This window comes from Syngnathus acus, chromosome 17, assembly GCF_901709675.1.
Source record: "Syngnathus acus chromosome 17, fSynAcu1.2, whole genome shotgun sequence".
Classification (NCBI taxonomy): domain Eukaryota; kingdom Metazoa; phylum Chordata; class Actinopteri; order Syngnathiformes; family Syngnathidae; genus Syngnathus; species Syngnathus acus.
In genome coordinates, this window is record NC_051102.1 from 600,205 (window position 1) to 616,005 (window position 15,801).

The following is a 15,801-nucleotide window of genomic DNA, read 5'->3' on the forward strand; positions in this document are numbered from 1 at the left end:
TGCATACACGTTATTTAAAACCTACTATAAGTAAATCGTAATTCTACATTCTGGCTTACATAGTTCACGCTAGGAGACGCAACACGTCCACTCACTGATCCGTTGATGCACAGGAAGGCAGTTCACTCATTGACTCGTTCGCGAACGGGAAAGCCAGGATTCGTTCCCTCACTGATCCGTTCTCGCGGTGAACTGGAAATGCGAATCACTCAGTGAGTGATTCGTTCACTCACAAATTCGTTCGTTGGTGAACGGGAAATGCAATTCACGACTCGTTCGTGAACGGGAAGATACGTCATTTTCTTCTTCGTTTTGTTTTACGGCTAGGTGGCACCAGCTTCAGTGGGCATTACCAACACCTACTGGTTGAAGTTATATGAACGGAAAAAAAGAACTCTCGTTCACTCAAAAGATCGTTTCTTTTTAAACGAATCGTTCACTCACGAGCCAACACTGAAAGAGCGACGTAGTGGCAATTGATGGCAGTTTGTTTTGCTATCCAGCTACAGTAAGAACTCTCCGATGTTGGCTAAGTTTAGCTTTACTTGCGGGTCAGCGTGTCTCCCCGACAGCAGAGAGGACATATAGGTCGACGAATTTGACAGCCTGTTCAAGCACGTCGAGAATGTCTTTCCCGACAGGACAGGGATGAAGATGATAATATGGCGAGTTGTGGCATTGTGGCTATCTGTGTCACTACTAAGTTGGTAAGTTTCCATATTTTTCTCGTTTACGTTAATTGCTATTTGGTAGTCAGACCTAAACTCCTAATGTTTTTCCAACCAAAATTGCTTCAACCTAAATTGTTAAAGTGGAATCGATTAAGGCCAAATTCCGCACTACGTGTTTAGTTAGCGTGCTAGTTAGCAAGTAGTTAGCTTTTGCTAGTTAGCAAGCTGCTATGTTGTGATGTGGCACCTGGTTGATTTAGCAGACTCGGTGATCGGTAGGTTTTGCTAACCCGTCCGAGACATTGTCTTATTTTTTACCAAATTGCGGATGCTCGGGTCGTCCTTTCACCACCAATGGACCAAAATAAAAATGTTTTTCCCGAAGACATCAGCACTGATGCGACTGGTCCAAATAAGACACTCAAATGAATGCCCTCCTTCACAATTGACGCGACTACGCAATACAGATTTGGCTCTTCGAGATTAAAGATCTCACGTCAGTAGTAGTACTGGATGGACCTGCTGCTAAAGATAAAGAAGCACAGCACAGGCAATCGAAGAGAAAGAGATTGCACTACATGATTACATTAGCTTGAACAAAACAATCCAGGAGACCTAAAATCCTGCAAGAACAAATCCAGATAATGGCCTGGTACATAAAGTGCAGTGCTGTGTTGTGAGATGAATTTCAGTGAGAACACCAGTTCGGGGCTTAGTTTTACTAATTTCAGTCTTATCTTAACTGATAAAGTGCATGCGCTGTATATTCTCATGTCCACTTTAATGTGTCTTACCTTTTTTATTGTTCTGGCAATGTGGTTCATTATATTGCTGCAACATCATCTCTTTTATGATCTTAGTCTCCAGCAAAAAGTATTGAATTTGGCCTTACTAATACTAATACTTTTCTGCACAGGACAAAAATGTATTTGATTGAGTGTGTATAGTATGTTCCTTTTTGATTTGCTAGCCCTTCCTTAATTTGCAAACAGATAAGATAAATTCGCCACGTGGCATTACAAGCCACCTGGACTTTTCCCAGTGCCTCACATATAAAATATTTTTTGTAGCAACCTCTGGGCTTGCTGTAAGATAAGTCAAAGTCAAAGTCTGCTTTATTGTCAACCTCTTCACATGCCAAGACACACAAAGAAATCGAAATTACGTTTCCACTATCCCACGGTGACAAGACATAGTACACGACATACATACAAGCAAACAACACAAAATAAAAACAAGAAGGCACAAACAATGAATAATAAGAGTGATGAATAAATAATAAATAAACAAATAACTCAATAAATAAGAGGAGCAAAACGGAGCAAGTGTGCATACAGCAGACAGTCAGAATATAGCGCAAAAGTACAGGACGCTACGCAGAAGGGGGGAGAGAGTTCAGGATCCTAACAGCCTGGAGTACGAAGCTGTTGGTGAGTCTGGTGGTGCGGGAGCGCAGGCTCCTGTACCTCTTCCCAGAGGGCAGAAGATCGAACAAAGAGTGAGACTGAGCAACATCAGTCGGTGATTATTGCTTCCTTGCCCTGCAGGTTCCCTAACTGCCATGTTGATTGCACAGAGCCAGACCAGGAGGCCCAAAGGTCTGAGCCTCGGCAGGACATCGATTTGGAGGGCGAGTCAGGGGACTCTCATCAGGAAGACGAGGTTGGCTTGACAGTTTGCGAGTAGCGGTCCTTATTCAACAATCACTCCCAATGATAGCATCACCATCAAATGCTTTTATCGAAACAATACCTCAAGCTTAAATATAAAAGTATTGTTTGTATTGTAATACATGAATTTATTGACACACTTGAAGAGTTTAAGTGCAAAAGCAAACATTGCCATTCTTTGGTGAATTAAGTAAAAATTGTTTTATGTAATACAGTGGGGAGAACAAGTATCTGATACACTGCTGATTTTTCAGGTTCTGAAACTTGCAAAGCATGTAGAAGTCTAATTTCTATCATAGGTACTATTCAACATGATGGAAACATGATGGAAACCAAAATCTAGAAAATCCCAGTAGATGATCTTCAAATAATTAATTTACATTTTATTGCATGACATAAGTATTTGATCATCTATCAACCAGTAAAAATTTTGGCTATTAGACCTCTTAGTTCATCTTTAAGAAGCCCGCCTCTTCTCCACTCATTACCTGTATTAACGGCACCTATTTGAACTCATTACCTGTATAAAAGATACCTGTCCACACACTCAATCAATCAGACTCCAGCCTCTCCACAATGCTCAAGACCAGAGAGCTGTGTAAGGAGATCAGGGATAAAATTGTAGACCTGCTCAAGGCTGGGATGGGCTACAGGACAATAGGCAAGCAGCTTGGTGAGAAGGCACCAACTGTTGCGCAATTATTAGAAAATGGGAGAAATTCAAGACAACGGTCAATCTCCCTCGGTCTGGGGCGCCATGCAAGATCTCACCTCGTGGGGCATTAATGATCATGAGGAAGGTGAGGAATGAGCCCAGAACTACACGGCAGGACCTGGTCAATGACCTGAATAGAGCTGGGACCACAGTCTATAAAAAACTCATCAGTAACACACTATGCCGTCAAGGATTAAAATCCTGCAGTGCACGCAAGGTGCCCTTTCTCAAGCCAACGCATGTCAAGGCCCGTCTGAAGTTTGCAAATGACACATCTGGATGATCCAGAGGAGGTATGGGAGTAGGTCATGTGGTTTGATGAGACAAAAATAGAACCTTTTGGTTTAAACTCCACTCGTCGTGTTTGGAGAAAGCAAAATGATGAGTACAACCCCAAGAACACCATCCCAACTGTGAAGGATGGCGGTGCAAACATCATTCTTTGGGGATGCTTTTCTGCAAAGGGAACAGGACGACTGCACCGTATTCAGGGAAGGCTGGATGGGGCCATGTATCGTGAGCTCTTGGCCAACAACCTCCTTCCCTCAGTAAGAGCATTGAAGATGGGTTGCGGCTGGGTCTTCCAGCATGACAACGACCTAAAACACAAAGCCAGGGCAACTAAGGAGTGGCTCCGTAGGAAACATCTCAAGGTCCTGGAGTGGCCTAGCCAGTCTCCAGACCTGAATCCAACAGAGAATCTTTGGAGGGAGTTTAAAGTCCGTGTGGCCCAGCGACAGCCCCGAAACCTGAAGGCTCTGGAGGAGATCTGTTTGGAGGAGTGGGCCAAAATCCCTGCTGCAGTGTGTGCAAACCTGGTCAAGAACTACAGGAAACGTCTGATCTCTGTAATTGCAAACAAAGGTTTCTGCACCAAATATTAAGTTCTGTTTTTCTGAGGTATCAAATACTTATTTCATGCAATAAAATGGAAATTGATTATTTAAAAATCATACAACGTGATTTTCTGGATTTTTGTTTTAGATTCCATCACTCACAGTTGAAGAGTACCTATGATAGAAATTACAGACTTCTACATGCTTTGCAAGTGGGAAAACCTGAAAAAACAACAGTGTATCAAATACTTGTTCTCCCCACTGTGTATACTGTATATTTGGTTGTGCATTAAAGCTAAAACAATTTCTTTAGGGCATTTGAAGTCAACACGTATTTAACAATTAAGAGGCTAACTTCCCCCCCATCCCTGTGTATGATGTCTTCAGGCGGGTGAGAGCTTGGCTTCGCACCTCCAGTCGCACAGAAATGAACAGTCACAAGGGGATCATCAAAAAGAAGAGCAGTCCACTCAGACGGTGGCCAAAGAAGAGACTCATTCGGAGGTAAGTCAAATATCAAGTTGTTGTTCTCACCGATTAAAAAATAAATAAATAAATAAATAAAAAATGTTGAAAGTACATCAATGCTCAAATTGTTGCCTAACTGGGCAATAATTACCTACTTCACTACTGCCCTGTTATTATGAATGCAACATTTGGAGTCCATGCAAACTCGGTTATTCCTCAACAAGTCAAAACAATTCCAAAGTTTTGCTTGACCTTTATCTTCCAGCCCCCTGAACTGGACAAGCCCAGCTTAGAGGCAACCTCAGAGATCGTCAGTGCTATTTCCCAGCCAAAGGAGGAACACAAGCTACACTTGGAAATGGAAAACTTTGATGTACCTGCTGCTCAAGAACAAGAATCAGTTGTCCTGATTAGGTCTTCCGATACAGACTATGAATCCACAGTTGAGGGAAATGACAATCCTGGTATTCCTAGCCTTCAAAATATCATAACAGTCAGGCAAGAATATTCACAATTCTATTTAATTTGAGATTTAATTCATTAAGATATTACATGAAGCGCTGCCTTTTTTTCCTCCTAAATTGTTAGATTACAAAAATTTGCTCTTGTCATCTTAGTGTTTTGGACGATGCAAATGACGAAGCTCATTCTGACGTCCTTGACTCTGAGTTGCCTGCTGAATGCATGGAAGAGGCTAATCCCTATGATCATGACAGGTAGTGAACTACTTTTAATCGGTCAATCCCAGATGAAAGATTCTGAATTCTATTAAAATGTTGTTGTAGGCTTCCTCCAGTCATTTTGGAAAACATGTCAAACGCTCACACAACTGGTACCAAAACTCACAGTGACCCCCTGAATGCCCAGGCTGCTCAGCATCTGGATGACAGCGTATCACACCCGCTCAACGAGCAAGTAAGTAACATAAGCAACAAATGGCTGCCGCCTCCGCAAGCACCAATTTCAGTTTTGATATCGTCCCTTAGGACTTGAATATTGCCGACACCGATCCTACCGTGAACAGCAAAGACCCTGAGGACATCCCAACGTTTGATGAGTGGAAGCGGAAGATGATGGAGGTGGAGAATGAAAAAAGTACTGTTCTATTATTGTGGTTTTTTTTGTTTTTGTTTTTTTAAATAGAGTACCGTGTTTTCCGGTCTACAAGGCACACCTAAAAACCTAAAATTTTCTCAAAAGAAAAGTGCGCCTTATAGTCCGGTGCGCCGTATATATGGATCAATTGAGGAATTTGTTGATCCATACTGGTTGTACACAGTGCTCTGCCAAAATGTTTCAGTACGTTTTAGTGCGTCTAGTTAATTACAAGGTCGCAGCGCTTCCCAGCATTATGGCAACCGTGGTCAGGGGGCGTCACTGAATAGCTGTTGTACCCGTGAGGCTATTTCATTTCAAAATAGGCTACTCCGTTAATGTTCAGAGTAAATTTACGGATCGATATGAAAGGGAAACATAGGTAAGCAGTACCAATGTGTTAGATCGAACTTTAGTCAGTTCCGATCATTTTATAGGAGATCGTTTGAGAAACGTGATTGTTTACACTTTGCTGAGGCTCATGGGAGTCTGCCAGCTGAGGCTCATGGGAGTTTGCGGGTGGCTAATGCTATAATGATAGCTGCTATACGCACGAGGCTATTTCATGTCAAAATAGGCTGCTCTGTTAATGTTTCGAGTAAATTTACGGATCGATATGGAAGGGAAACACAGGTAAGCAGTACCTATGTGTTAGATCGAACTTTAGTCAGTTCCGATCATTTTATAGGAGATCATTTGAGAAACGCGATTGTTTACACTTTGCCAAGGCTCATGAGAGTCTGCGAGCTGAGGCTCATGGGAGTTTGCGGGTGGCTAATGCTATAGTGATAGCCGCTATACCAGAAATGGGACCAAGTCACACGTGCAAGTCTCAAGTAAGTCTCAAGTCTTAACCTTCAAGTCTCAAGTAAGTCCCAAGTCATTTTTTTCTTGGTCAAGTCAAGTCCTTAAATAGGTCAAGTCCAAGTCAAGTCCTTAAATAGGTCAAGTCAAGTCCAAGTCAAGTTAACTGTAGTTTTTATTTATTAACTTGCTCCATATTAAGTCATATTTATTTAATTCAGTTTCATCATATTCATTGCATTAAAGCTATATATACACGCACCTATTTAGATAAATGAAAAGCACTTACTTGGCAGAATGGCTCTTCAGATGACGGACAAAGTTTGAATTTGTCGTCTGGCTGTCTGAAATGTTTTTGTTGCATATCTCGCACTGTGCTGTCCGTCTTTTGCCGTCATAAAAGTAATTGCGATAGCCAAAGGTGTTGACTCGCGGTACCGCTCCCGCTGACATATTTGCGCATGTCTGATATAAAGGGGCGTGATTCTCCAATGAACAAGTTCGGTAGGTAGAGAGGGCACGACTGATTGATTGACAGGGTAGTGATCCAATCATGACAACGCCATTCTCAGCCTGCGCTCCTCCCGTGTTATCGATATTATTTTTTTAAATGTTTTATTAATTTTATATTCAAACTGAAAACATAAACTAAATAACACTGAAGTCATTCAAGTCAAGTCCAGAGTCTTTAACTTCCAAGTCGAGTCTCAAGTTTTTTCATTTTTTGTCAAGTCATCAAAACAGCGACTCGAGTCGACTCAAGTCCAAGTCACAGTGACTCGAGTCCCCATCTCTGCACTATACGCACGAGGCTATTTCATGTCAAAATAGGCTGCTCTGTTAATGTTTCGAGTAAATTTACGGATCGATATGGAAGGGAAACATAGGTAAGCAGTACCAATGCGTTAGATCGAACTTTAGTAATTTCTGATCATTTTATAGGAGATAGTTTGAGAACCGCGATTGTTTACAGAGGGCTCATTGGTTATTGGCTAGTGGATGCATACCGCAACCCTAGTCAACCTCAGTTTGTTGCAGTATAGCTTCTATTTTATGCGCCTTTTACTCCGGTGCGCCCTATATATGAAATAATTTCTAAAATAAAAAATTCAATGAGGGTGCGCATTATAATCCAGTGCGCCTTTTCAAAGTCAAAGTCAGCTTTATTGTCAATCCCTTCATATGTCAAGACGCACAAAGAAACCGAAATTCCGTTTCCTCCATCCCACGGTGACGAGACATACAAGTAGGCGACACAAAACAAAACAAGAAGGCACAACCCATAAATAATAAATAATAAATAAAATGAGCGATGAATAAATAATAAACCAATAACCCAATAAATAAGAGGGGCAAAACCGAGCCAGCGTGCATACAGCAGACAGCAAGAACAGGACGCTACGCTGAAAGGGGGAGCAAGTTCAGGATCCTAACAGCCTGGAGTACGAAGCTGTTGGAGAGTCTGGTGGTGCGAGAGCGCAGGCTCCTGTACCGCCTCCCAGAGGGCAGAAGATCAAACAAAGAGTGAGCGGGGTGACTCACATCACTCACAATCTTGGTCGCCTTGCGGGTGAGATGGGAGGTGTAAATGTCTGTCAAGGAGGGGAGAGAAGCACCAATAGTCTTACTAGCCGTTTTCACTATGCGCTGCAGGGCCTTCAAGTCGTAGTCAGTGCAGCTGCCACCCCAAACAGCGATACAGCTGGAGAGGACGCTCTCAATGGTGCCGCGGTAAAAAGTAGTCATGACGGCCGGAGGACTTTTGGTGCGATAAATACGTAGTCTTAGAAAACAATAAATAGAATGCTCTTATTTTTTTCCCCATTAGCTCTGTCCACACATACTTCTACTAATGGGGGTTCCAATGTAGTCAAGAAGATGCAAAAAAACTTCAACAACTATGCTTCCGTGGAGTGTGGAGCAAAAATTCTTGGTGCTAATCCAGAAGCTAAGGTATGTTATGTGACACTAACAGCAGCCCCATAATGACCAATCAAGATGGTATTATTTATTTATTTGTCGCTTTCAGAGCACTTCGGCCATATTGAAGGAGAATATGGACTTGTACATGCTTAATCCCTGCAGTAATAAAATCTGGTATGTGTTTTACATAAAACACCAGATGTCTTTTCAAAAATATTTCCTTGTTAGCTGTTGATAAATGACTCTCTTGCAGGTTCATCATTGAGCTCTGTGAGCCCATTCAGGTGAAGCAGTTGGATATTGCCAATTTTGAGCTCTTTTCTTCTACACCCAAAGACTTTCTCGTCTCCATCAGCGACAGGTAAACTGCAAACCTTTTTTTTTCCCCGATGAGCTACCAAACAGCAAATGCACTTTCTTGCTGTGTTTGTCAATATACTCATGTAGATACCCAACCAACAAATGGCTCAAATTGGGAACCTTTCATGGCCGGGACGAACGCACAGTACAGAGCTTCCCATTGGATGAGCAGCTTTATGCTAAATATGTCAAGGTAAGACCAGTAGTTTTTTTTTTTTTTTTTCTAGCTGTTATTGGGACTGCCCATATCTTCTTCTGCTTATTTTGCTTTGTATTTTAGGTATTTCGAATTCATAAAATGACACAGTATATAGTCATGTAACCTAATTCTATAATTTCAATAGTAGCAGCATGTGAGATTGTTTTCAATGCACCTATTTAGCGTAAAATTTTTCCTTCTACCCCTCCTCCCTTCTCTTGCTTCAGATGTTCACCAAGTACATAAAGGTTAGCCTTTGTTTTGTGTAGATGTTTGCCAATTGAATGAATTCAATAGGACTCGTGGAAGGGAGCATATTTGTTAACATATTTGTCCTTTTGGCTGATCAGCTTCCCTTCTAACATGCTGCTAACAATGATAGAATCAGTTTTCCTTAACAAAGCTTCAAATTTGCTTTATGAATGAGCTGTTGTATTTTCTGACTCCTCTAGGTGGCACTCTGTTCAACATTGGGCTGAAAGTACACTAACATTTCTGAACCCCTTTTATTCAAACCAACAGTGTCATCTAGAGAAGTAAAAAAAGTACCGTAATTTTCGGACTATAAGTCGCGGTTTTTTTTCATAGTTTGGGTGGGGGGGCGACTTATACTCAGGAGCGATTTATATACATATATATGGGTTTTTTTCACTCTTTTGGGCATTTTATGGCTGGTGCGACTTATACTCCGGTGCGACTTATAGTCCGAAAATTACGGTATATAAAACTGGTTCATACAACAAATTTGAAGCTTGATTTTCTCATCACTAATTTTCCTACATACACATCAATCAAATAATCACGTTATGTCAAATGATCCTACTTTCCCACGACTAAAATGGTTTGAAAATTAATCATTTTTCATAAATAACATAGATGAGAAAAATGCCATTGATGCATATCACATCGCATATACCTGTTGTAATATTTGAATCATTTATATGTTTGTAGGTTGAGCTGCTCTCTCACTTTGGCTCTGAACATTTCTGCCCCCTCAGTCTCATTAGGTATGTACTAGTCAGCCTACTGTGGCTTCAGCACACCCACAAAGGATCAATACACTTTCAGCTTCGATTTTACTGAGAAGAGTGTTCACTTTGTCGGTTTATGCGATTGGTTAAATGACTTGTTTTGCTCTGATTGTTAAGATTAGAAAATGAAGGCTGTCTTTGACCCAGTTATGCAAACACATTTAAATAAAACAACTTGTATACGCATCCATAGAAGAGAATGTCTTGTTTTTTCCAGAGTGTTTGGGACAAGCATGGTGGAAGAGTATGAAGAAATAGCTGAGCCTTCTGAAAGAGCAGAAGATCAGGACGATGACTTGGGTATATATTTTAATGTATTTTAGTTTGGTAGATTTCTCTTCATTTTGGTCTGTTGAGTTTGTTTATTCATATCATTTTGTAAATAGTGTGTCAGAAGGATTGTTTTCCTCCTTCAGATTATGCATCTGGCTATGGACCTGGTGAAGTCAAGTATTCCAAGAATCTGATTGGCTCAGCTAAAGGTAAGAAAGCAACAACCCCTGTTTTGTTTCTGAACCATAACGAAGCTTGAAAAGGCACACTTGTATATTTTGACTCATCTTTTTCTTCATGTATTGTTTATCCTCAGATGTTATTTTGAACATGGTCAATAATATTGCCGTGAATGTTCTTGGTGGCAACTCGGAAATGGAAGGTATGTCCCGAGTCTTTAACCACATGCAGTCTATATTATATTATATTACGTTAAGATGAGATGAGAATCTTCCGCGGATCTCCGTGTTTTTTTCCGTCAGGAGTATCATTTTTGTGAACCTTGTAGATCCGTTGAAAAAATTGTTTTTATATGGGGGGAGGGGGGCTGGCAGCAGTATTGCGACAACAGCTGAATTGTTTTCGGCAGCATTTTGGCGCTACTTTCGTCACATCATTTGCCTACTCCTTTGCCTGATTAGCAAAAGTTTTAGCCAGCATGGCGAAGGTTTTAGAGAAGAAAGACGAGGATCGTGCCAGGGAAATAGACAAGTCGAACGGGATCAGGAACCTGCTTCAGATGGGCATTGCTCGAGAGCAGCGTCATCTTGCAACTCGGAACACAAAGTCTTATGTGTGAAGACTGCTAATATGAGATTTTAATTCAAATAGTTCAAATTAAATAATGAATAAGCCACACTAGAGCAGCGTTCCCCAACCTTTTTTGTGACACTGTTAGGTGCCGGACAAATTTTACCGGGATGGGGGGATGGGAGGGGGGGGGGGTGACGTCAGTGCCTCCCCAGTCATGAACCTCACCGCACGTCACTGGGTACGCCTATGTTTTCTGTGTTGTAGGAAACCTTTCATCCCAGGGTGTCATTGTGAATGGTCCTGGTGTGAATGAAACGATAACTTCAACTCCCATCACCGACCCATCCGCCGTGTGAGTACCTGTCAAAAGCCATCACTCATTACTTTGCAGAGGCGAAGCCATCATTTCACAATTCAAATGTTTCTGGCCATTTAGTACACCATCTAGTTCAGAGTTGGATGAGGCAACATTGTCTCCAGACACAGAAATCACTGAAACTGGTGCCCCGTCTTCAGCAACCGCTGTTCCAGAACTGCTTCCAGTTGATAACAGTGACCAGCAGCCTCCGCAACTGGACAAACAAATTGTTATTCCTTTCGAGTCGGAGGAAGAAGAATCTATCAGCTCCACAATCACACTTTTAGATAAAGAGGATGAATTAGATGGGGAGAGGGAGAAAATGGAACACGCTGAACCACAAAATGTAGACCTCTGTGCATTTCTTCCATGGTTTTCCTCTTGTTCATGTACGAGCTCCCTTCAGGAGTATATGCAGCAACAATGTCTGGCGTTGCTGTTCAAAGAAAGGAGATGCCAATCCGTGGACAGAAAGCAAACAGCTCCTTCCATCCACACTCCCACTTGGCTCCCACCTTCACCCTCCTCTGCCTGTCCTGAGCCCAAGACGCATCACAGTGAGGTACATCAGCCTCATGAAAAAGAACAAGCTTCTGGCGGTGAGCCAGAAAGCGGAGCCAGCACGTCAGAAGCACACCAGCCTCCAGAGAACACTCTCATGGAAGCTCATAATGACTCTATGTCCGAACCGCCTCCGCTGGAGCCCAGTCAGACATCAAGCCTCCCCAAACCAACCACCACCGATTCATCCACTGCCAACCCTTCTGTTGTCGAGACTCCACAGCTTTCTTCTGAGGCTCCAGCAAAGCTGCTAAGCTCAGAGGAGACCCAAGACATATTGGCTGTGGACAAGCCTACAGAAGCTTCGCTACCTCCCACTAGCTCAGTCATCAGAACTGCAGTCGACGATGGCAAAGTGGCAGCCACAGAAGTAAAGGCCAACATAGTGATACGCGACTCGATCCTAAATCCTGATATGACAGGTGAGTCCCAGATTGCTTCTCCTCATGTACATCAGTCCCCGGACCCAGCAGTTGTACTCGACAGCGGCACTCTTTCCACTGAGCTACCCCAGCCTGCTCCACACACAACCATTGAACTTGAGCTCTCTAGTAGTAGTAGTGCCCCGGTCATCACAGATAGCAAAACCGAGGACCTCACAGAAGATGTCTCTACCCCCGGTCTCCCTCCTTTGCCTTCGACATCTCCCTCACCGTCCCTCTCAGACATTTACGCAGATCCCCCGAATGGCACAGAACAGAACGGCAACCCGGTGCACGGCTCCAGCCAGAAGGAGTCCGTGTTCATGCGACTCAACAACCGCATTAAGGCCCTCGAGATGAATATGTCGCTCAGCGGACGCTATCTGGAGCAGCTCAGCCAGAGGTCAGGAGAGGAAATAACACACGTTTGATGTCGGTTTTAGTTTTGTTTGACCCTGTCTTTCTTTCATATTCCAAGATATCGGAAGCAGGTGGAGGAGATGCAGAAGGCTTTCAACAAAACCATTATTAAACTTCAGAACACCTCCAGAATTGCAGAGGAGCAAGTGAGTTCATTGATTGTTCTCAGAGTTGTTTTAAAAATACCAGATGTATTCTAATTTTGGATCTTGCTACATATCATGGTCAGATACTTAATTGACAAAAATCCTCATGTAGGACCAGCGTCAGACAGAGTCCATTCAGTTGCTGCAAGGTCAGCTGGAGAACATTACTCAGATGGTCCTAAACCTGTCCATTCAGGTCAGCCAGCTGCAGAACGAGGTAATTAAAACCACTATGAATTAACATTGAGCAGCCTCAGCTTTCGCTATAAAGGCCTTTTCACTATGCACTGTGTCTCCCAGGTCTCAGACAGGCACAACTACCTTCTGCTGTGCCTGCTGCTGAGTTTGTGTTTCGGCCTGGCGCTCTTTGCCAACCGCTACCGCATCTCCGTCACGCCTCCGAATGCAGAGCCAGAGCCACCCGCAGTAAACAGCTACAGCTACTGCTATCCCGAGAGGTACCGATACAATTGCAACTTATTTGTAAAAGGCACAAAAAAAACAAGAAATACGGAAAGTTGAGAAAAAAACGGTCTTCACTGTAAAAAGAACAACTCTTTTTGCTCTTCTATTGTCTAACTCACCAAAAGCTAGAATCCACAGTGAGACTTTCCTCCTTAGGAATTTCACGTCCGGTGATGACTGTAGTTTGAAGAGGAGTGCATCCTACCCACCAATCCACTCATTCCAGTTTGTGCCAAGTCAAGGTACCGGTACGTTTGAATTTGATTTATTTCTCATTTTTAATTGTCTGATTATCAAATGAACCCTTTTGGGAGTAGATATTAACATATGTATTCCCTGCCTCGCAGGTCTCGAAAGTCTTCATCCCGAGGAGAGTCAAGCGAGCAGAAAGGTGCAGTGAAAATATGCTTACCTTGAAAAAATGTAGTGTCATTTACTGAATATCGTAGAAATAGCTCTGTACGCATCAGTTTCCTTCATGTGGTAAGTATGATTGTCATGATTTTTATGATGCAAGAGTTGTGTTAGTCATACAGGTAATCAAAATGAGGACATTTCATTTAAAACACCTGGGTCTTATAGTCCGGTGTGGTTTATAGATGAATAAAACAGGATTTTTCCCAGATTGTAGCTGGTGTGGCTTATAGTCCGGAAATGACGGTATACGGCAAAAAACTTGGAAACCTTGAAACTTATGGCTGATATGACAATGAATCAAAATCTCCCTAATTTTCCCAACCCAGTCAGTCGCCAAGTATGCCAGTACTGACATTAAGACATGGATTTTAAGCACTTGACAGAAATACAGTGCCAAAAAAGACCTAACCTCTACCTGCTGTTGTCTCGACCCAAACCTGACCCGTCCCCATTCAGAAAAGACCACGTAAAATGAAACCCATTGAGAAAGTGCAAACTTTGACGTCCTTTCATGCTTCTCCAATGGCATGCAACGGAGCTGCCGTTTGGAGCAGCGTGCCTGTCCCAACAAACCCGACGGCCATGACAAGGAGGCTGCTTCTACCCGCCTTCAGAGACTCTCCATCCGAGGGAAGCTCGGAGACATCGTCCCATTCAGACGATCCCACATTCTGTGGAATCACCGCCCCCTGCTCTCGGATATGCCAAGGTGTGTCGCTGCCTGAAACCCGGGCAGAGAAAAGGGCGTTAAGACGCAGGCGTCCGAAGCCCACTTGTGCCGTAGTGGACTTCCTTCAGGCACCACACGGAGACAAAAGCAATACCTTATCCATCTCGGCCACACAGGACCTCATGAATATGAACTCAAAGCAAACCTCTGGTACCTTTGGGCTGAATATCCCTCGCTCAGGTCCCGTCTAAGGAATATGGACAAAAGACTGCAAGTTTGCACTTAGGACTGACGTTAGTTTCTGTAGAAACAACAGGGCTGTTCAATCACTTGTACAGGTTTCTTTGTCACAATATGGCATTCATATATGTTGATTGTAGTTCCAGTTTCAGTATTTCTTTTAAGAGAAGAGACAGGTATGAAGAATATGCAAAGTGTGGGATTGAGTGGTATCTATTTGCGAACTCAAACCAACCAAAGAGAGATATTTATACAGTGAAGATGATTCTTCCCTCCTGTGAAAACAAGCCATGGTACTTATGAGGTAATATGATTGTCGATGACATTTCAAGAAGCCACGTTTCTCACATTTCTAGTTATCGAATGCTGCAGATTCATTCATTGTAAAAAGCAAATGTGACATTAATTTACACCCTCAGTGATGTACAATCCACTGTAAAACAATTTGACAGTAATGGAATAGTTACATAGATAAAAAATAATAAATGATAAACAACTAATAAATAGTACCGTAATTTTCTGACTAAGTCGCGTTTTTTTTCATAGTTTGGGTGGGGGGGGGCGACTTATACAGAGGAGCAACTTGTATGTAAATTCTTTAACAAATTTTAAAAATTTATAAAAAAAAAAAAAAAGTGAAACCGCGATGTAGCAAGGGATTACTGTAATTTGAATTTCAAATGACGTCAGCGGCGCGGCGCGGCACGGCAGTTGTTTACATAAAGGACAAAGATTCGATCACGGGATGACGAAGATGACGCAGGGCCCCACGTACTACACACATTGTTGACATAAAGGACGATTGATGGATTTAATGAATTGGAGTGACAGAGATGGTTTTATAAACGTGTTATGTAATAGTTATTTGAATAACTCTGAATGTTACGTCAGGCCCGTTCTCAGCTCGCCGGCATCATTAGCGGCTTTGTTTGTAAGTGACACGGAGGACGAAGAGTTTGAAGGATTTAAGGATTTGGAGTGACACAGAAGGTTTGAAAAACTATTATGGCTTTTACGCACGCCCGGTCCTACTCTACGGAGCTCTCTTTCACCTCGGTGGATACAAGTCGGTGGCCGGCGCTCGGCCGGGTGGCTGTCCGGGGACGGTGGATGGGGCTCGGACATGGCTTTTACGCACGCCCGGTCCTACTCTATGGAGATCTTTCACCTCCGTGGATGGAAGTCGGGGGCCGGTGCTCGGCCGGGTGGCTGTCCGGGGACGGTGGATGGGGCTCGGACATGGCTTTTACGCACGCCCAGTCCTATTCTATGGAGCTCTTCCACCTCCGTGGCTGGAAGTGCCA

The 15,801-nt window shown here is 42.9% G+C and overlaps 1 protein-coding gene across 6 annotated transcripts; it reads left to right on the plus strand.

Moving 5' to 3' along the window:
- Positions 1-447: 447 nt before the first annotated feature.
- LOC119137084 (SUN domain-containing ossification factor-like) lies at positions 448-15,004 on the plus strand. 6 transcript variants are annotated; one of them, XM_037276106.1, is made up of 24 exons: positions 448-707; positions 2,219-2,333; positions 4,280-4,396; positions 4,626-4,858; positions 4,978-5,076; positions 5,146-5,275; positions 5,347-5,455; positions 8,088-8,212; positions 8,289-8,356; positions 8,436-8,543; positions 8,630-8,735; positions 8,969-8,989; positions 9,693-9,748; positions 9,990-10,072; positions 10,189-10,254; positions 10,362-10,427; positions 11,063-11,150; positions 11,235-12,542; positions 12,618-12,705; positions 12,818-12,922; positions 13,006-13,163; positions 13,327-13,418; positions 13,518-13,561; positions 14,044-15,004. In XM_037276106.1, the coding sequence occupies exons 1-24, from the start codon at positions 649-651 to the stop codon at positions 14,506-14,508; spliced, it is 3,909 nt and encodes a 1,302-aa protein (XP_037132001.1). In that variant the 5' UTR covers positions 448-648; the 3' UTR covers positions 14,509-15,004. The 6 variants fall into 6 exon arrangements, with proteins under 6 accessions (XP_037132001.1, XP_037132002.1, XP_037132004.1 ...); XM_037276107.1 differs by having other exon boundaries at positions 13,327-13,412; XM_037276109.1 differs by having other exon boundaries at positions 13,971-14,194.
- The last annotated feature ends 797 nt before the right edge of the window (positions 15,005-15,801 follow it).